The sequence below is a fragment of the Chrysochloris asiatica genome, unplaced genomic scaffold (assembly GCF_000296735.1).
Source record: "Chrysochloris asiatica unplaced genomic scaffold, ChrAsi1.0 scaffold00029, whole genome shotgun sequence".
Taxonomy (NCBI): Eukaryota; Metazoa; Chordata; class Mammalia; order Afrosoricida; family Chrysochloridae; genus Chrysochloris; species Chrysochloris asiatica.
In genome coordinates, this window is record NW_006408547.1 from 18,771,705 (window position 1) to 18,792,210 (window position 20,506).

Genomic DNA, 20,506 nt, shown 5'->3' on the forward strand with positions numbered 1-20,506 from the left:
CGATTTTGTGAGGAGGAAGTGAACTGCTAGACGTAAAACTGGTTAGTCTCTATCTATTAATTGCCCAGTACATGTTTGCTCTCATTACTATTGCAGTGTGTGCTACTTCTGCAAAACTCGTAAGAACCATATTGTTGGTAAGTTCCGACTCATAGCAACCCTGTATAGTGTTTCTGGTGTGGTGCTGTAGGTTCATGGGCAAGACTGCAAAGTCACTTGAACTGCATGGTTGGCGATTCAGGCTCACCAGCTGTTCCTCGGAAACCCACCCTGTACAGGGTCGGTATGGGTTGGAATCAATTCAACGGCACTTAACAACATCGGGTTTCTGAGGAGTGGCTGGTGAGTTTGAACTGCCAACCTTGTGGCTCAAACCAATCTTGTGCTCCAGTGTTTACCGTTCTTTGCCATACCAGGACTAAGTCATGAACTAACCATGCACAGTATTAACTTTGGTCTGGCAAGACACAGGAGAGATGTCTAGAGCCATGTATGCACCTGTGTCAGAACCTACCTGGGAGACTTCTCAAATTACCTTTTCTGGGCCTCCCTCCGCGCTGTCAGGGTTTGAGATCACTGTTGCACAAGACAGCAGTTGTCTGTCGGTCCTGTTGTGTGCATGTACAGACTCCGTTTTTGTCTTGGAATGAAGGAACTGTTGTTTTCCCTCTCTTCTTCTGACATCGCAGCTTAGAGATCCCGTGGACAGCACTGATCACCATGGAGCTATCCTGAGACTGAGCCAAGCCCTTGGGAACCTGACTGTTGTCCAGAAAGGAGAGAGAGATGTGATTTCTGATGGTGAACAGGGTGAGCGGGATGTTATTAATGCTGTGTGTTAGCTAGCTTGTCCCTGGCGGGTGATGAACTACAGACGACCAGCCCTGGCTGTGCCCTGTTTCTGTAAGCCAGTGCAGCTCCCACATGCGCTCAGACTCGCTTCCCTACGTGCCTGTACAACCGTAACTGCTAAGTCCATATTTTGTTTTGCGTTTCCCTGTTAAGCAATAGAAAATGATAATACTGAAAGATGTGGAGATGATGTCATGATCCTTACGTACAAACTAACAGATTCATAGGATCTAGCCCCATGGTGTCGGGGTGATTGTTACATTGGTTTGTATCTTGGATACCTATTTGATCCAATGATGCCTTGTACTGAAAACCAAACATTCAAAAGCAAAGATTATAGTATGAGGACTAAGCCGTCTTTTCAAACTCCTCATTAAGCATGTGACAATTGGATAATGAATAAGGAAAACTGTAGAAGAATTGATGCATTTGAGTTACACTGTTGGAGGAGAATGTTAAAAGAATCATGGCCTGCCAGAAGAATATACAAATCTGTGCTGGAAGAAGTACAGCTAGAATGTTCCTTAGAAGCCAGAATGACCAGACTCCATCGCTCATACTGTGGACATGTTAATCAGGAGGGACCAGTCTCTGGAGAAAGACATCATGCTTGCTCAAGTGGGGAGTTAGCAAAAAAGAGATAGATGGGCTCAGTGGTAGCATCAGTGTGCCGAAGCATCACAATTGTGAGGATGGTACAGGACCAGGTCATGTTTTGTTCTGTTGTACACACAGTCGCTGTGAGTCAGAACCAACTCGATGGCACCTAAAAACACACGTTCCCACTGTTTTCATGGATTATCTTAGAGATGCGATTCCTTTGGCCCCTGAAAGCTGTGTGCTACGTTTTTTAAGCAGGTATGGAAAATAGGTTTCCTATGATTTACCAGAACACCACCTAGAGTGCATTGTTGACGAGAATCCTGAGAGCCATCAGTCCCCCTTGTGGGAACAAGGGCTGAGGCAGGAGGCCACTCCTAGACATCTCTGCTGGAGTTCTTCCTAAGGCAGATGGGAAAGACCTGCTGACTGGGACAGGCTGTAAGCTTTGTTATCAGGAGGCAGGGGACTGACCCTTTGCTTTTATAGCTGAGTGGTAATCAGCGTTCCCATTTCAGAAGTTAGATTATCCAGATCAAAAAAGATCTCAAAAGTACATGTGAGTATTTTAAAGGTTAAGATCTTACGTTAAGATCTTACGTATATATTTTCTTCTTTAATGCATCTCAGAGATTGCTCTCCAGAAAGGCTAAGGAGTTATTTTTTGAAAACATTTTGACCAAGAACAAGTAATTCTTCTTTTTCCCTCATCTCAAGTGTAAATCAAAATAGAATTATTAAGTACTTTGCTATGTAATTACTAGATGTATAATTGTATTCTGGGAGCATGGTGGTTCCATATGATAAGCACCAGACTGCAAATCACAAGGTCAGTGGTTCGAGCTCACCAGCTCTGCCAAAATGTGAAGCATCATTTGCGGGCCGTACAAAATTATCAACTTAAAAATTAACCTGCTACGTTTAGTCAAACGTTTAGTCAAACGTTTAACTCACCCGAACCGACTTGATGGCACTTAACAACAACAACAATGCGATGGCTGGAGTCCTGGTGTGGCACTGAGGGTTAATGCAAGGTCGGTGGTTCAGGCTCACCAGCTGCCCCTCGGAAACCCGTTACAGGGTGGCTGTGGGTCAGACTGATAACCGCTGCGCACCCAGAGCTCCTTCTTGTTGTTAGGTACTGTCAAGTTGATTCTGACTCACAACATCCTTGTGCACGACAGAACGACACACCGCCCGACCTGTGGCATCCTCAAAATTAGTACGTTCAGCCCACTGCTGCTGCCAGTGTGTCAGTCCATCTAATTGGGGTCTTTTTTACTGACCCTCCAAACATGATGGTCTTCTCTAGGGACTGGTCCCTCCTGATATGTCTGAAGTATAAGAGATGAAGTCTCACCATCCGGGCCTCTTGGGAGCATTCTGGCTGTACTTCTTCCAACACAGATTGGTGTGTTACTCTGGTGGCCAGTATTTTTCCCCCATACCATAACTCAAATGCATCATTTCTCTGAGTCTTCCTTATTCATTGTTCAACTTTCACATGCAAATCAGGCACTTGAAAATACCATGGCTTGGGTCTTAGAGGCTGTCTCAAATCCTGGTAAACAAATAGGAAAGAAACAAGTCTGAAAAGAGCTTTCAGCTTGGGGCAACAGGTCACGTTCTCACAGCAAGTCTACTCCCTTGGAGAGTGACTTGAACTTGGTGCAGAAGTTAACATCTTACTTTTGGTCTGTTTTTGTCTAGTGCTCGTGTGTAGTCTAGAAGGAAGCAGCCGCAGGTGTGGAGGGCAGGGAGACCTGCTGTCGGGGTCCCTGGGGGTCCTGGTGCACTGGGCACAGCTTGCTGGGCCAGAAAAAACACATGGGTATGCTCATGTTTAAATTTATAATATTTTGTGGTTTTTGAATTTTGGAACATGTTTCACCAGCTCATACATTCAAATATGCCAAGTGTTCTATTCCATTGAAGAGATTCCGGAGCAGAGGTTAATCCTGCCCACATGTCAGGAACACCAGTCAGACTCCATGTGTAAACATGTTTAAAAAGCTTTCTAGTTAATTCACAGACATGGAGACATTGGAGGACCACTGTTTGAAAACAGAATACCAAAAAGCTATCGTAGATAACTTCACCTAAAAGAGATGGATTTCTTTGCCGAGGCAGCAGAATTCAAAGACTCAGGTTCTAGATCAGGAGCTGATGGAATGTGACACCAGGCCACACCGCCTCTGTGGGCCTCAGTTTCTTTGAAAAAGATGGAAGTGACCATAGTGGCCATATGGGCTGTGTGTGGGATGTTGAGTCTTCTGGACAGCGTGCCTCACTCAATGCCTAGTGGGAAGTACTGCGTGGTACCAGTCGCTAAGAGCCCACACTGATAAAGCCGGTACCACACACCAAAACCAGGTGTGTGTCTTCCTGTTACCCCCTGCTAAGAAAGAAGCGGAGCCCTTTCCCCCACCCTATTAGGTATACTCGGCTTTTAGTAATGGGAACAGAAATTGTGCATTGTCAGATCCTGAATATTCCTTCATATCATGGGAAAACTAAAGACCACCATTAAAATACTTCTCTAGTAAGGACTGTCTAGTTTTTCACCAGGGCACTACAGTTACCATTGAGTCAGTTATGACTCATTGTGATCCTGTGTAGGGTTTCCAAAGAACAGCTGGTAGGTTTGAATATATGTCTATACATATATTTTACCAAGTATATACAAACATCTGCTAATTGGACTTTTTTCAGGTGTACGTACAATTTAGTGATGGGTTGTGGCTAGGTGCCATCGAGTTGGTACTGACTCATGGCGACCCTATGCACATCGGAAAGGAATACTGCCTGGATTTAGTGATACAAGTTATGTTGTGTTATGCATCCACTGCCTGTTACATCACAACTCTGCATCCTCATAGACACACACTCATAGACAACAACTAATAAACTGTGGCCTCAGTACATCTGCTTAGTCTTAACCTCATTTAAGGGAGACCGTACAATATCTGTCCTCCTTTCATTGAGTGTGAGCGTTCCGAGGTTCAGCCATGTCGTAACATAGCTCTGAACTTCGTTTCTATGTTTATTTTTAATGATTCAGGCAGAAACAAGGTACCACAGTGGAAACGAGACTGAAAACCGTCCCCTGTGGGCACTGCCGGCTCACTTACCTTCAAAAGCTGATGTTCTCCACCTTTGAGGCTTTTTACTTCTTACTTTCAGTGCTTCTAAGGAGCCCTAGTGGCATAGTGGGTTAGGCACTAGGCTGCTAACCGCAGTGTCAGCAGTTCAAGTCCACCAGCCCTTCGGAGGGAGAAAGCCGAGTTTTCCGCTCCTGTGAGACATCACCGGTGTCAGAACCCGAGGAAGGAGTTCTGCTCTGTCCCATAGGATCACAATGAGTGGAGTCAGCTCACTTGACAGCAGTGTTTTTGTTACATAGCTTCTTGTTGATACCTTTCTTCCCCTTTTCCAGGTTAAACCCTTTCCTGGTGGCTGCATTTGGCGCCTGCTCCCTCACGAGGCAGTGTAACAACCAAGCTTTTCACAAGTACGGGCGCTCCACGACCACTACAGACATGATTGCGGAGGTCGGAACTGCATTCAAAAAGCTCTTTGAATCCTGAGCAGATTCCCACAGGCAGGAACATGGGTACCAACAACACAGGGAAACTGCATTTACATTGAGAAAAAGTGTGCTACAAGGCGTCTGATTACTGCAGACAGCGTGTTTCTTGGTAGATACCTCAAGCCTAGGATAAATTGGTTAACATGGAAACGTCTTAAGAACTTGGGACTACGATTTGGGCCTAAAATAGTATGTAGCTGGAGATGTTGTAATATACAAAACAGTACTCCTGAGCTTTTCTTAGTTGCTCACCAAGAATGCAGAAAGAAATGAAGAGAAATCACATGAGTTGAGCTGGTGAAAGAATTTTCCATTCTCAATTTCTTGGCTTACTCCAAGGTAAACAACGTTCCCTTTTTAGTCTTTCTGAGGTTTTTCTTCTCATTGTCTACTGGTACATGGAATTTTTCTTTTATTTATTCAATATTCCAGTCAGTTGCTTTCAAATATCTATGTGAATAATGAGCTGTTTTTTTCAATTGTTTTTATTTTTAATTTGACGTCCACTAAGGGATTTGGTTCCCCAGTTTTTGTTAAAAGCCAATGGGGTTGAAAAATCTCTGGGCAGAAATACTAAACATTAGCTGTTTGAATTCACAAGCACTTCAGAGTCAAGTGGTAACTGATGTTAGGGATCCTGTAGGAGGCAAGGTGAGGAGATGGGGCGGAGCCTCAAACTGGCTTCTCTGACACCGAAGGTACAAGGGGCAGAGGAAGGCTTTCCCGCCATGCATCTCAGGTTAGTTTTCAGTTTCTGTTTGCACGTATGTACTAGTGATGACTAACAGGTATCAGCAGAATAAACACAGATTGCAGTTCATTGTTTCTAATGTGGGCATGGGCTGGGGCGGGGTGTGTGTGTGTGGGGGGAACCCAGTAAGTGAGACTTGGCCATGTCATTTGTGCGTGTTGAGTCTGGCATGGTGGTAGCACTAAGAAAAGGCTCAGTTATTGGGATCCTTCTGTCTACTGCTGACACAGGACCACTGTGCCATGTGTTAGGTACACTCCATTATATGAGATGTTTAATCGTACAGTATTTGTTGTATCTGCTGCTTAAGATGGGCTGGCATTTGGTATCTAACACATGATGGAGTTGTTGGGTAAACTTTTGCTTTTTCTACAACAAATGCAAATCCTCTATGGTTCCTTTATTGCCCATGGTGATTATCAGTAATTCAAACTACCTCACCCCAAGCTGATTTTACTTTCCTTCAAATAATTATTAGTTGACTGTTGATGATTGTTAAAAAATGTTTGTTATTCTTATTTCACATCTTCCTCTAGAATCTTCACCACCTACATGTGAATTTCTCTGGAAAAACTGGTAAGGGATGTTTTGCCCTTTGGCTCACTGTATTTGAACACTGGTAACTATTAAAAGAAAAATGTGATTTATTTAAATGTAGAGTTCTATATTTTTTTATAAATTAAATATCCAAAAACCATCTTTCAATATCCAGCAACTGAGGACATTCTATCTGATACTTGGGAGAATCTGTCTAATACTAGGGAGATAAAAATATGTAAACCTGTATCTATAAAAATGTATGCTTTTTAAACTAATTCATACCAGTACCGTCCGAACTAAGTAATTTAACCAAGAAGTCAAACAGCCTTCTTTTCCCGTAGAAAATTAAACATAGGAAAAGTCAGGTACTGATTCGTTTTTCTAAAAGAGTAGGATTGCTGGTGACTTTATTTTCTTCTATGAGAAACTCATTACTTTTGCAGTATTACCTTTGTTGTTGTTGTTAAGTGCCGTGGAGTCGGTTCAGACTCATAGCGACCCTGTACAGGGTTTCCGAGGCTGTAAATCTTTACGGGAGCAGAAAGCCTCATTCTCCCGCGGAACAGCTGGTAGTTTCGAACTGCTGACCTTGCGGTTTACAGACCGATTTGTAACATCTACGCTTCCAGAGCTCCTTATTACCTTTAGCGGGGGGAAAAGACGCCTGCAGTCACCCTGGACCCTTCCTCTGCACCCAGATACCGTCTCCCCTGTTGAGGGCCTTGCACGGGCTGCCTCCCATCCTGCTACTTTTAGGTTCAGGGCTGTACTGTCCGGCCTTTGGACACAAGGACCAGCTGCATTTTATTCAACACATTTTGCTGACTTGGCTCCCAAGGCTCACCATATTGTGCTGACTGCATGTTGCTGGGATGCTGGCAGTGAGGCCGCAGACATTTCAGATACCACCAAGGTAACCTGTAGCAGACGGGTGTGACAGACTAGGAAGAAAAGCCTGGTGACCTAAGTATGCAAATACGCCAGTGAGAACCTTATGAATCACAACAGGACACTCCCCACCTCGCTGGCTTTATACAACACCTCCTCAGGCAGGCTCCACTGCTGCAGGAGGGCGCCTTGCTGGGAGAGGAATGGGCGCCATGACCGTGCTGATGGTCTCAGACGGCATATGCTGGTGACTGAGGACGGTGCAGAACCGGACAAAGTTGCCTTCTATCGTACCAGGTCACTTATGTGTCTGTGGTTCCTGGGGCTATGATCACATTTCACGCTTTAGGAAACTAACATGCCAGTGGGACAGCATCAGTGTAATTCGTCTCAGTGTCGGCTTAGTAGCCACAATAGAAGGGAACTTTAATGTAAAGTTTTATCGTACATACAAGATAGAGAAGCTGTGCTGGGAGAAGTGAAGTTCCACATGGTTCATCTCAGCCTCAGTCTCCTGGTTTCTGGTCTTTCGTCCTTTCATCCAGTAGTTCCCATGTAGAAGCTGCACCACTTCTGTCCTGTACAGAGGGCAATAGGATCTAGACTACCTGAACAGATACCACATTGGCTGCAGAGGTTAGGGCAAGATGAGAGTTTACAGAGTGAGCAAGGACATGCTGCCCACTCTTAATGTCTAGTCTACTCTAAAGGAAGCCGTGGAACACTTTACAAACAAGAGGGAGGCTTGTTGCAACCTTGTACCGAAACACTCGTGCAGCCCACCTACTCTAATGTGGTGGAAAGCCTGACTGTAAGCATTGTAAGAGATCATTACAACAAACACAGTAAAATGAGCAAATGAGCCAAAAGGGTGGGCAGCTTTACTCAATAAGAACATCGCCCCCTATGTCCTATGTTTACGGACTGGGCACCGTGCACGCATCATCTCCTCGGTAGTATCGGGGTGACTAGCCCCACCTCCCTGGCAGTGGCTCACCTTAATGCTGATGTTGTGTATGATGAGATCCTTGCGCAGAGCATCACACGCCTGAAGCAGGGGCTGCCTCTCCAGGAGCTGCTGCCGCCGGACCTCCCGGGAGGCCTCCTGCGTGGCCAGGGCGTACTGACGCACCGTCTGCCGAAACCGGACCAGCTCGTCCACCACGCTGCACAAAGTGGCCGTGCTGCTGTCTCCTGAAGTCCACTAAATACAGGCCCAGGGTTACTGCTCAGCGAGGTACTGTGATGCCCACCTCGTGACAGACGCCAGGAGCCCGTGCTGTGCTGTGTGCACAGTGAGTTCTGTGCAAAGAGCAAGTCAGCACCAGTCTTCCCCTGTGCTGCTGAAACAGAACCTCTTTATAGAGATCTCAGTGGCTGGCTGTTTTCATTAGGGAAGGAGACAGAAGTGACGCAGTTGCCGGGCTGTTTACAAGTCTTCAGTTACACTAAGCAGCAGCCCTAACTTTCCAATTTGGCTGATCTTTTCTGATTATGTCAAAGTTCAGGCAACAGCTAACCACTGAGGAGTCAGGAGGAAAGGGCTCTGCTGGGATGTGCTCCCTCCTCCCCCTGTCCTTCCTCTGCGATGGGCCTGAGATGCTGTTTCAGGTGCCTGCTGAAAGAGCACATTCCAGGGCTCTCACGGCCCACTTCCCAAGAATGAGAACTAGGTCTCTGGGGATTCTTGTTATGTGCTGTTGAGTTGATTATGACTCATAGCGATCCTGCATGGGGTTTTGATGGAGCAGCTGGGGGGTATGAATCACAGACCTTCTGGTTCACAGTCCAGGGCATACTGTACAGCGGTACACCAGGACTCCCCGGGGGTCCTTAACTCACACTAATCTTTTGAGAATCACTCTTCTAGAGAGTTAACAGATACTTACGGTCCTCTGTCACTAAGATGAAGCTAGAAGTCTAAGCTGTATGAACTAAGGAGTTATATTTGTATGTATGAAATGCATTCACTGTAATCAAACATTTAAGACAATGTAGACATCCCATGGAGTCCTGATGTGGCACTGCAGGATGATGCATGGGAACACAAGGCTGGTTTGAACCACAGGTTGGTGGTTCAAAGTCACCAGCTGCTCCTCAGAAACCCTATACAGGGTTGCTATCAGTCAGACCCGACTCCACAGCACTTAACCACCGCAGACATCCTATATATAAGGTACACAATGCATATGTATAAACACATAATATGTTTTAACTGAATAATCAGACCAGCAATTTCCATGATCAAAATGACCAACAAAAGCAGTGTATCCCATGTAAAACATGTATCCCATATAAACATGGTTTGCATTATGACACTTCTTCATTCCATCATGGACGATGAATCCTGGGATGGCTCAGAGAGTGAAGCTATTAATGTCAACACATGTCAGTTAAGAAAGAACCTACAACTTATTTTTTTAACTTTTCGGTCAAGCGTTTTAAAACTCAAAACGACCTTTATTTATTGCTTCCAAAAGCAAAGATGGTTTTTTGCTATTATAAAAATGCAGCCCAGATGCCAGCATCTGAGTTTGGGGGGAGGTGACTTAACTCTTTTTTTGACAAAGGCCAAACATGACTTGGCCAAATAAAGACTCCTTTCCTTAGTTTAGTGATAGCAATCTCTGGAAAGCTTTATCAAAAACTGAATACACACACTGCAAGAACTTGGTCATCTCAGACCAAGGAGTTAAGTCTAAGGACTTTGATCTGAACAGCTAACCGTAATAGACATGAAATCAACCGATAAAATGTTTTGTATTTAGGTAAGAACAACCCAGTTCTAAGAGTCCTTGGAGACCAGGACCCACTTCCTCAGCTGGGGAGGAGTCGCCGAGGCCGGATCACAGTGGCTCCAAACAGGGGCAGCCTGGAGACTCCCAGAGCAGCAAGGTGTGTGGGCAGCTGAGATCAAACGGCTGTACGCCTACCAAAGCACCCACGCTGGCAGAAGTGCCGGGTTGTTACCATAAAGGAACCAGCTCAGATGGGCTGGGGCTCTGAGGGCAGCTGAAGGCTAACGCACACCTTCCCCCGCCATCGGTGGTTGCTGTAACCGCAGAAATGACAGTCCAAATATGTTTCTATGTTTGTTTTTTTAAAAAAGTGTTGCATATACAAAGGGGCTTTGAGAAAGCTCATGGAATAATTCCAGTATCATTTCATTCCATTTTCCAAAAACTTAAAAGCCCTTTTGTAAAGATTTTTGTTTTCTTAAATGGGTGCAATTCAGTCTTTAAAACCATTGGGTGCCTCCATGGAGAGCCAGCCTGGTGGGGTGAGGAGAGAGTGGTCTGCAACTAGTGCACTTGGTTGGACTGTTGGAAGCCAAGTGGGGCGAACAGGGAGACCTGGTGTGGGGCACCAGAGGGCAGCCTGGTCAGGAAGGTACTCACATAGGGGGGAGAGGGTGTTGGCAATGGAAAATGGGTACATCTATATAGGAGGAACACGAAAATAAGTAAATTTAATCAGGATATGGGGAGCCAGGCTGCTCCACATCAGAGACGGGAGTTACATGAAGAAAACTAGAATGAACCCTTTGCTGTTAGGAGATACTGGTGATAAAGCCTAGATTTCAGTTAACATAGATCGATACAGACATTTAGATGTAAGTGTGTATGTGTGTGTGTCGCCGAGGTTCTAGAAAGAGCTACAACCCAAGAGCAATAAACACAGTGAGTGTTCAGACCTTCACTACAAAACACCATTCTCTACTAGAAATGGGTCACTCCCAAGTTGGAGTCCTGGTGTGGCATTATGGGATTAAGCGGTGGCCTGTAAATTTGGTTTAAGCTACAAGACTAGACGTTCTAACTCATCAGCTGTTCTTTGGAAACCCTATACAGGGTTGCACTAACAACAACAATGGTTGGAGCAAAAGAAAGGATGAGAAGAGCCTGGAACATCAAGGGCCCTAAAGCAGATGCAGAAGAATGGCGGGGTCATGTGGGAAGGACCCGGAGCCAATTTGAAGAGGCTCCCACTGGCCAAATCCAGTACACTTTGAGCATTATAAATAACGATAGCAGTGGATTTTAACTCCTACACTAAAATACAAAGCCACAGACTAGTCTGATGAATCTCAAAGTATTTTCACAGTTTCTCTTCACAAACTCCTTTTCAATTATCAGAAGAAAAGAGTTAACAGTGGAAAGGTTTGCCGGCTGTCACCTTAATTAAGAGTAAACGTCACCAGCGAGGAGGCAAATCAAAAGCAAGCATCACCTTGCTGAGAAGTGCCACAGTCCTGCCAAAGCGCACAACCAGAATCAGGTGATGAGGGACAGCAGACAGATGTGGCCTGTGCCCTCCCCGAGAGTCAAGGTCAGGAAGGCTGAAGGGATTGGGAGGAGGAGGCTCGAGCTAAACGCAACATACGGCTCTGAACTAGATCCATTTGCTATCAGAAAAACCAGAAAACAAACAAACATGTGGCCATGGAGTGTGATTCCAACTCAGTGACTCCTAGCTATAAAGGTCTCTGTTGAGACCACTGGCGAGGCCTGAATGGGTCTGGGGATTAGATGGTGGCAACACAATGCTAACGCCCCATGGGGATGGCTGTCACAACTATGGCTATGGAGGGAGGTGGCCTTGTTTATAGGAAACCGGCACTTAGGTTTTCAGGCTCGGTGGGGTTTCAAGTTAAATAGCTCAGGGGAGGGAGAAGCTCTTCTACTGTACTTGTGACTTTTCTATAAATTTAGAGATTCTATAAATTTTCTTTAAATTTAGAGATAAGAAACACAAGAGATGAGTGTGCACAGAAATGATGACAGCTTGTTTTGTGTAGTTAAAATGCACTGATTACTAGCTCTGTTAATGAAAGTGTGTGTACTATTTCAGTTTCAATAGACAAGTGAAAATTGGATCTGAGTGTATTTTTTGAAAAGTAATATATTTTAAGCATATAAATGAATGAATTTGGCATTATAATTATCCATCAAAAATGAACATTTTAAAAGGGGAAGAAAAAGGTTATTATTGCACAGCTGTTCTTAGAGATAATCCCACAAGTAAGTTTTTATGAGAGGTATGTACCTGTTGATTTGCCGGAGAGATTCCAACAGTGTCTAAAAACTCTTCAATGTAGGAGACCATGGCGCCAAACACAGCAGGACTTCGAGGACCAGCTGTTTCCTGTAACAAATCCCCCACTGAAGGCTCTGCACAATCAGCCTTGATGTTAGTGTGCAAAGGAAATGTTTAGCTGTTAACTTGGCTGTAAAAGAACGAAGACTTAGGTAGCTCTCTGCCAACTGTTGCTTTTCTTCATGTATAGTGAAGACACAAGCCCTGTGACTAGACAGTTTGGGTTCAATACTGGCTTTGCCACTTGAGAGCAAGTTAAATGCTCTGGGAGCCACCTAATCTCTTGGAGCCTCATCTACAATTTGGGGGCAATTACAGGACCCATTCCTGGTACGGCACTGTGGGCTAATAAATCAGACTGCAAAGTTGTTTGAACTGCAAGGTCGGTGGTTCAAGCTCACCAGCTGCTCCTTGGAAATCCGATACAGGGTGGCTGTGGATTGGAAATGACTTGATGGCCCTTAACAACAACAACAAAGCTCATGAGGAGTCCTGGTGTGGCACTGCACTTTAATGCACTGGACTGCAAGGTCAGCTGCTCAAACTCAAGGTCACTGTGAGTTGGAATCAACTGGACTCCACTTAACAACATAGCTTTTATACCTCTTGAGGGTTACACATGATCAGGCACAGTGAGGGAAGGCGAGGTGGGCACAGGCTGAGTTTCTCAGTCCTGTTCTACACATGCTGGTGGTGGTATGTGCCTTTGATTTGGTTCCCACTCAAAGCAACCCTGGTCAGGGTTTCAGAGGAATAGCTGGTGGGTTTGAACCACTGAACCTGTGGTTCGCGGTCCAGTGATTATACATATTGTTATGTGCCGTTGAGTCGGTTCCGACCCATAGCGACCCTGCACAGGGTTTCTAAGGCTGTAAATCTTTACGGGAACAGAAAGCCTCATCTTTCTCCCGCGGAGTGACTGGTAGTTTCAAACTGCTGGCCTTAAGGTTCGCAGCCCGATTCGTAACCACTACGCTACAAGAGCTCCTTCACCCTGCACATATATCCCTACTTAACTCTCGCAGCCCATGAGATTGTTGTTGTTAAGTGCCGTCGAGTCAGTTCCGACCCATAGCGACCCTGTACAGGGTTTCCGAGAGTGTAAATCTTTACGGGAGTAGAAAGCCTCATATTTCTCCCACGGAACGGCTGGTAGTTTTGAACTGCTGACCTTGCGGCTCGCAGCCCAATTCGTAACCACTGCGCTACCAGAGCTCGGTGACTGGTAGTTTCAAACTGCTGGCCTTAAGGTTCACAGCCCGATTCGTAACCACTACACTACCAGAGCTCCTTCACCCTGCACATATATCCCTACTTAACTCTCGCAGCCCATGAGATTAGGACTACTATATATTGCATTAAGCTGTGCTGTCTCCTCTGTGGCGCCAGCAGCAGACCGTAACCGTGGACTATAGGACCTCTCCGGATTCTTCCAGAAGGAAAGGTTCCTCAGTAGGTGCTTGGAAACCGCAAGCTGTGTAAAACTCGGCCACCCCGAGAGTGGCCATACCTTGCTCTGGAATCTTTCCTTATTGGCAAAAAACAAAACAACTCATCTGTCAGCACCCACGGTAGGCCTATGGGATCCACCACACCCTAATGAGTTACCTGAGTAACTGCCTTAAGCTCTCTGTTCCCATGGTGAATGAGGTCCACAACAGCATCTAAAGCTCTGGGCGTGTCCAAGTCATTGGCAAATGCAGCCTTCACGGCCACTTTTGTGTTGCTTAGTCTTTGAGGAAAAGGAAGGAGAGAAACGAACAGGTCAATTACAATAAAAGGAAACTTGAATGAGAAACAGAACCAATAGGCATTTCTTCAACCTTCGCATCTGACATTGTGATGGTAAGTTCATCAGTCTCAAAGTGCCATGTCATTGCTTCAAGAGCTCACACCTCCTCGTCCAAGAAGAAAGGGTAGTGATTTTAACTTTGGGGGCTCTTTCAGGTCACAATCATAAAGACTTGCTAAATTTTCTCTTTTTAATAACACTGTGGTATGGCACTGTAAGATCAGCACTGGACTGGTGACCACAGGTGCACGGTTCAAACCCACCAGCTGCTCTTAGGAAACCCTATACAGGGTCGTTATGTGTGAGAACCAACTCAACAGCACTGAACAACAATAAAGCTATACTCTGGAATCGTAGCTAGCTCTCAAGCTAATCTTACTAGGTAAGATCAACTCAAAATCAATATCCAAATTAAAGACGCTGGAGTAAGGGTAACCTATAAAACTTGGGTTTGAACACACAATATACACACTTGAGCACTTTCACAAGCGTTTAAGACCTCACTGTTGTTATGTGCCGTGGAGTCGGTTCCAACCCATAGTGACCCTGTACAGGGTTTCTGAAGCTGTAAATCTTTATGGGAGCAGAAAGCCTCATCTTTCTCCTGTGGAGTAGCTGGTATAGTTTCAAACTGCTGACCTTAAGGTTCACCGCCCGATTCGTAACCACTAAGCTACCAGAGCTCACTAGTGAGAGAGTAAATGGAGGTGGTATAAAATGACATGTCTCATGCAAAAGTGGTATCAAGTGAAGACAAAGGTGGGAGGAAACAATGGCGACACAGTCTTGCTTACATCACACACCAAGCAGGATGGAGAGGGTCTGGACACGAAGGTAGAACACCTGGGCCTTAACCCTTGCTCATCACCAACTTTATCAATGTGGGCCAAGCACTCAGCCAGTCTGTCAGATGAGAACAACATCCACCGTGCAATCCCAAAGAGGCAGAGCTAGCTGAGATGGTAAACATACTGGATGATGTACCTGAATAGGACTGGAGTCACAGGGGCTGGATGAAACTACTGCCCAGAGACAGTCTTTTAGATAGAAATCCAAATTCTCCCCTGACATCTCCTTAAGACTTCATCCTCACAGCATAAGCTCACAGATCTAACGTCCTGCTATCTGTAGTACTTGTTAGTGATGGTCATCCTATACTTCTCCCGGAGCAGCAGGTGGATTTGAACTGCCAACCTTGTGGTTAGGAGGCCACTCTGATCCTACAGTGCCACTGGGGTTCCACACTTGTTAACTCCTGAGGCAAGTTAGGTTTTAATCACTTAGACCTGTCTTCCTACCTATTCCTGACATTCTACTCAATTTTCAAAGGTCCAACTCATCTACCAAAAGAAAACAACAACAACCCACCCCTACTGCCATCAGGTTACTTCTGGCTGAGAAGTGCTTCCTAGGGCTTTGAGCTGTAGATCTTTACAGAAGCAGACAACCACATGCTTCTTCAGTGCAGAAGCTGGTGGGTTCAAACCCTGACCTTTTGGTTAGCAGGCCACTGACTTGCTTAACCCACTGTTATCAGCAGGGCTCCTTTTCCCTAACTTGTCTAGTTATCTGTGAATCTTCCTTTGATTATACAATTTTTGTTCAATGTCATTGAGTCAGTTCAACTCCTAGTGACCCTGCATAGGGTTTCCAAGGAACAGCTGGTGGGTTTGAATGGCCAACTTGCAGTTAGCAGTCCAGTGCTTATCCTAAGTGATAAAAACCACTATTTACTCCTCAATGACAATCAACAGTAAGCCACTTTGCCCAGCATGGGAACCATAGTCCAGGTTCATTATCTCCTTCACAACCACCTGGACACAGGATTGCTTCCTTTTTCTCCACACAAGTCACAAAGCTAGGAAGGAAGGAGCCAGGACTTAAAACTGGTTCTGTTTGGCTCCAAAGCCCACGTACCTTCCCACACCACCCACTTCCTAGTGAAAGGCCCTCAATGTCTAAGAAGGCTGTCTTCACTCAGCATCATTCAGTAGCTACTCACATCTGGCCTCAGAGACAGCCCTAGGTTTGGGCATGAGGAGTGGGGCAATGGTTGCACAGCTCACCTTTCCCACAACTGCTCTTCCCCGATGGAGGCACACACCAGCTGTCCTCTCATATAGGCCCGTGCGTCCGCAATGAAGGAGGATATCCCAAGGAGGAGATGTTGGGCTTCCTGCATCGTGGTGTCGCTGTAGTCTACAGCTGAGAAGAAAGAAACCATTAGCTGAGGTGAGGTTGACATTTAACACACCCTACAACAAGCAGATACGATGACATGAAAACTTTCCACAGTGTTTTTGTAGAGTGGCCTTGCCAGTTATGGTCTATCCTAACACTGCTCTAGAACCCAGCAGGCGTGGCCCTGCCCTGACATGGCTCTAGAACCCAGCAGGCGTGGCCCTGTACTCACACTGCTCTGTTGTTATGTGCCGTGGAGTCGGTTCTGACCCATAGTGACCCTGTACAGGGTTTCCGAGGCTATAAATCTTCACGGGAGCAGAAAGCCACATCTTTTTCCTGCGGAGCCGCTGGTAGTTTCCTACCGCTGACCTTAAGGTTCACAGCCTGATTCATAACCTGTACACTACCAGAACCCAGCAAATGGGGCCTGCACTGACCCTGCTCTAAAACCAGCAAATGTGGCCTGCCCTGCAACCACTCTAGAACCAGCTGGCATAGCCTGCCCTGCAACCACTCTAGAACCAGCTGGCATAGCCTGCCCTGCAACCGCTCTAGAACCCAGCAGTCATGACCTGTCCTGACTCCACTCTAGAACCCAGCAGTCATGGTCTGTGGTGACACCGCTCTAGAGCCAGCAGATGTGGCCTGCCCTGACACCACTGCAGAAACAAACAGCAGAAGTAGCCTGCCCTGCCACCACTCTAGAACCGAGCAGGTGTGACCTGCGCTAACAGCACTTTTAGAACCCCACAGAATTAAAGCCATAGCTGCTCTCCCCGTACTGTATTCCCTGAATCACCTCTGACACTTTCTTAACTAAAGGACCAAGCAACCTTGGAAGAAACTTTTAGAACATATGTGGACCGACAAGGGCTCATCCTCACTGACAGACAGCTGACAATTACTAACTAGGAAACTTCTGATCTTCCCAGATACCTGTTGGAAGATCAGAAGCGCCTATAATGAAATGTGCTCATTGGCTGCAGTGAGGATTTTAGTTCAGCATTTCAGGAAAGGGGTAAGGGCCGTGGTCCTGAGATGCAGCAGGTCATACATAAAACCAGGTTTAAAAACACTTATTCTACAAAGCCCATCTGGCCTCGTGGGTCACTAGACCACCACTCTGTCTAGCCCCTGCCCACCACCACCAGGGCGTAAGACAGGCTAAGAGACGGCTGCTGCGTTAGCTGCTCACCAGCCTGACTCAGCCTGTCTCATGCACAATGGGACAGTGCGGCCCAGGTCCCCTGATCGGTTACACATTGGACCATTTGTATTCACTGGGTTTTCTATGGCTGATCCTTCCTTCGGACTCTTAGTCTAGAAACTCCACGGAACCTGTTCAACATCTTGGCAACACACATGCCTCCACTGACAGATGTGTGATGGATACATATGAGGTGCGCTGGCTGGGAATCAAACCTGGGTCTCCTGCATGAAAGTCGAGAATTCTACCACTGAGCCATCAGTTCCTCTTGGGAGAGAGGGAGATACATGGGCAGATGACTGAACAAGTGTTAGGGCAGCGACCAGTGGTGCGGGTGGTGGAGACGGATGGAAGTAGCGTGTAGAGCAAGAGGATGAGGAAACAGGCCGATGTTCTCTCTGATGAGGTCACAGAGCCCCCATTTATATAAATAGCCCCATGGACTATTTATAATCCATGTGGAAGAGGGACCCAGACCCTCTCTCCTTGCAATGCATCAGCCAGCCAAGGGCACTCCCAGATTTCCAAGCAGAAATTGTAGTTCTCTCTTTCAAAATCAACCAAGGCATCGTCTAAAATAATGAAACCTCTCTGCTCTAACCGCTTGTGTAATCATCATCCCAGGAAAGAATTCTTTGTATGGGTCACCTGTTTCATTAGATGAATCAAAGAAAAGGTTGGGGTGTGGGAAACAGTGATGACGGACAGTAAGCTCTGGAATTCTTAAGAGAATATGATGAACAGAGCAGAACTTCTTCAATTTCAGCAACAGAATGAGCTATCTGCTGTTGTTAAGTACTGTTGAGTCAGCTCTGACTCATTCTGACCCTGTGTAGGGTTTCTGAGGAGCAGCTGGTGACTTTGAACCACCAACCTTGCGGTCAAGTGTCCATCCTACAGCGTCACACCCAGACTCCAAAAGAGCAGTCTACTTGGCAATCATTAGGAACGTTTCAGTCCCGTTGGGGCAGGAAGTTATAACTTATAGATGGGGGAAAGACACGAGGGTTTGAAAGCTTTGAGGGTGTAACATAAGCACAGTGCTAATGAGTGTGGGCTGCGTGGTCAGACGGCGGATGGGTGAATCCCGGGCCCACTATTTTCTAATTGCGGTCATGAGGAAATTGCTAAATCCTTTTTGAACCTCAGTTTCCCCAACTGAAAAAATAAAAAAAGAAGACCCATAATAGTATCTAACACCATAGAGTAAGGATCCCTGGTGGCACAACAGTTAAGTGCTCAGCTGCCAACCACAAAGTCAGTGGTTCAAACCCACCAGCCATTACCGGAGAGAAGCGATCTTTCCATCTACTCCAGTAAAGGCTACAGCCTAGGACACCTCATGGGGCAGTTCTGCTGTGTGATAGAGGGTCACTTGGAGCCAGAACTGACACAACAGCACACAACGATGCTTACCAACCACCGATCAGTGAAACGTACTGAGTAAATACAAGGTGCTCTGGTAGGGTAGTGGTTACAAGCCGGGCTGCTAATCACATGGTCAGCAGTTCAAAACTATTAGTCTTTCTGTGGGAGGAAGATGAGGTTTACTGCTCCCATAAAGATTTACAGCCTTGGAAACCCTATACAGGGTCGCTATGAGTTGGAACTGATTCCACGGCACATGACCACCACCACTGAGGAGATACAAGCAAAGTATCTAGAACAGCAATCCACACAGGTTACTTATGACCACTATTATTACTCAGAGAAGTATTTAATGAAAGATATGGGTCCCAAATCTCAGTATGAAGGAAAAAGAAAGGAAAATCACCACATGTGATCTAAAAGAATACTAACATGTAAATTAAATATAACTCCCAGTTGTAGGGGTAAAAAAAAATCTCTAAAAAAGAGGCAAAAATAACCATCCACCAAAAATCTATTTTTGGGAGGCAGGACATAGACTTTCTAAGCCATTTATTAGCCTTTAAATTAACAATAATATGACTAAACAAGTGATAAATATACGTTATTGTGGTTATGTGCCATGGAGTCGGTTCCGACTCACAGCGACCCTGTCCAGGGTTTCCAAGGCTGTAAATCTTTACGGGAGCAGAAAGCCTCATTTCTCTCCCACGAAATAGCTGGTAATTTCAAACTGGTGACCTGCGGTTCGCAGCCCAATTCGTAGCCACTACGCTATAGTATCCCTTTTATTGGGGGAGGGCAGTGGCTCCACACGATAACCACTGGAGTACAAACTACTAAGTCGGTGATTTGAAACCACCAGCTGCTCTCCATGGGACAAGGACGAAGAGGTAAAGCCTTAGAAACCCTCTACAGGAGCAATATGAGATGGAACCAACTCAGTAACACTTAATAACAACAACAACTTCTTTCTTATTCATATAAGAATGCAATTAAAACTGACATCATCCCAGTGTTTTGAATAAAACATGCCCAAGACTGTGCTCTCCCCGAAGGTAACATTCCTATCAGCTCCTCAGAGACACCCATGGATACTCACTGCCACGTGAGGAGGACACAGAGAATGAAAACTAAAAGTCAGCCATCGTTTTCTGAGTACTGGACTGGCACAGCGAATTTCACATCGTCTTCAAGAAACCGATTGTGTAAACTAAATTTCAGTGTTGGCTAGAATCCAGATGAATCATAACAAAACAGAGATTTTAGATGTAATGAACTAAATCCAGGCTTCATGCGATGGAGATCATCTCAGAATGTCTATAAAAAGCAAAGACTACATGGATTCTAGAAGTAGCATTCCTCTCCCAAAGATTTGAAAATGTAGAGACATAAAAGAATCAAGAGATGGGATCCTTTATTATAATAATAATAATAATAAAATGGTATCTGATCTTTGCAGAGTAACAGTATGTGTTTTTAAAAATACAAATAAGGGGAAGTGAGGGAAAAACAGCAGTGAAGCTGCGAGCTAAGTCTTACAACGTTCCATAGAGACCTGTGAACCTAGGTGGAGACCTGGTTGGTTGGCCAGCAGTGTGGCCAGACCTGGGGACTCTTGGGCCCAGAGTCAGTGAC

The 20,506-nt window shown here is 45.6% G+C and overlaps 2 protein-coding genes across 2 annotated transcripts in view; one reads left to right on the plus strand and one right to left on the minus strand.

Annotated features, from left to right (window-relative positions):
- Window positions 1–5,039, plus strand: part of CARKD (carbohydrate kinase domain containing) — a 59,418-nt gene extending 54,379 nt beyond the window's left edge. Inside the window, exons 9-11 of the mRNA XM_006851541.1 lie at window positions 690–810; window positions 3,163–3,283; window positions 4,889–5,039. Coding sequence (XP_006851604.1) covers window positions 690–810; window positions 3,163–3,283; window positions 4,889–5,039 — 393 coding nt within the window. The remainder of the gene's footprint in view (window positions 1–689; window positions 811–3,162; window positions 3,284–4,888) is intronic.
- Window positions 5,040–7,726: 2,687 nt separating this feature from the next.
- The window catches only part of CARS2 (cysteinyl-tRNA synthetase 2, mitochondrial (putative)), a 165,674-nt gene continuing 152,894 nt past the window's right edge, over window positions 7,727–20,506 (minus strand). Inside the window, exons 11-15 of the mRNA XM_006851542.1 lie at window positions 16,176–16,314; window positions 13,926–14,049; window positions 12,267–12,365; window positions 8,218–8,424; window positions 7,727–7,798 (exon numbers count right to left, since the gene is read on the minus strand). Coding sequence (XP_006851605.1) covers window positions 7,727–7,798; window positions 8,218–8,424; window positions 12,267–12,365; window positions 13,926–14,049; window positions 16,176–16,314 — 641 coding nt within the window. The remainder of the gene's footprint in view (window positions 7,799–8,217; window positions 8,425–12,266; window positions 12,366–13,925; window positions 14,050–16,175; window positions 16,315–20,506) is intronic.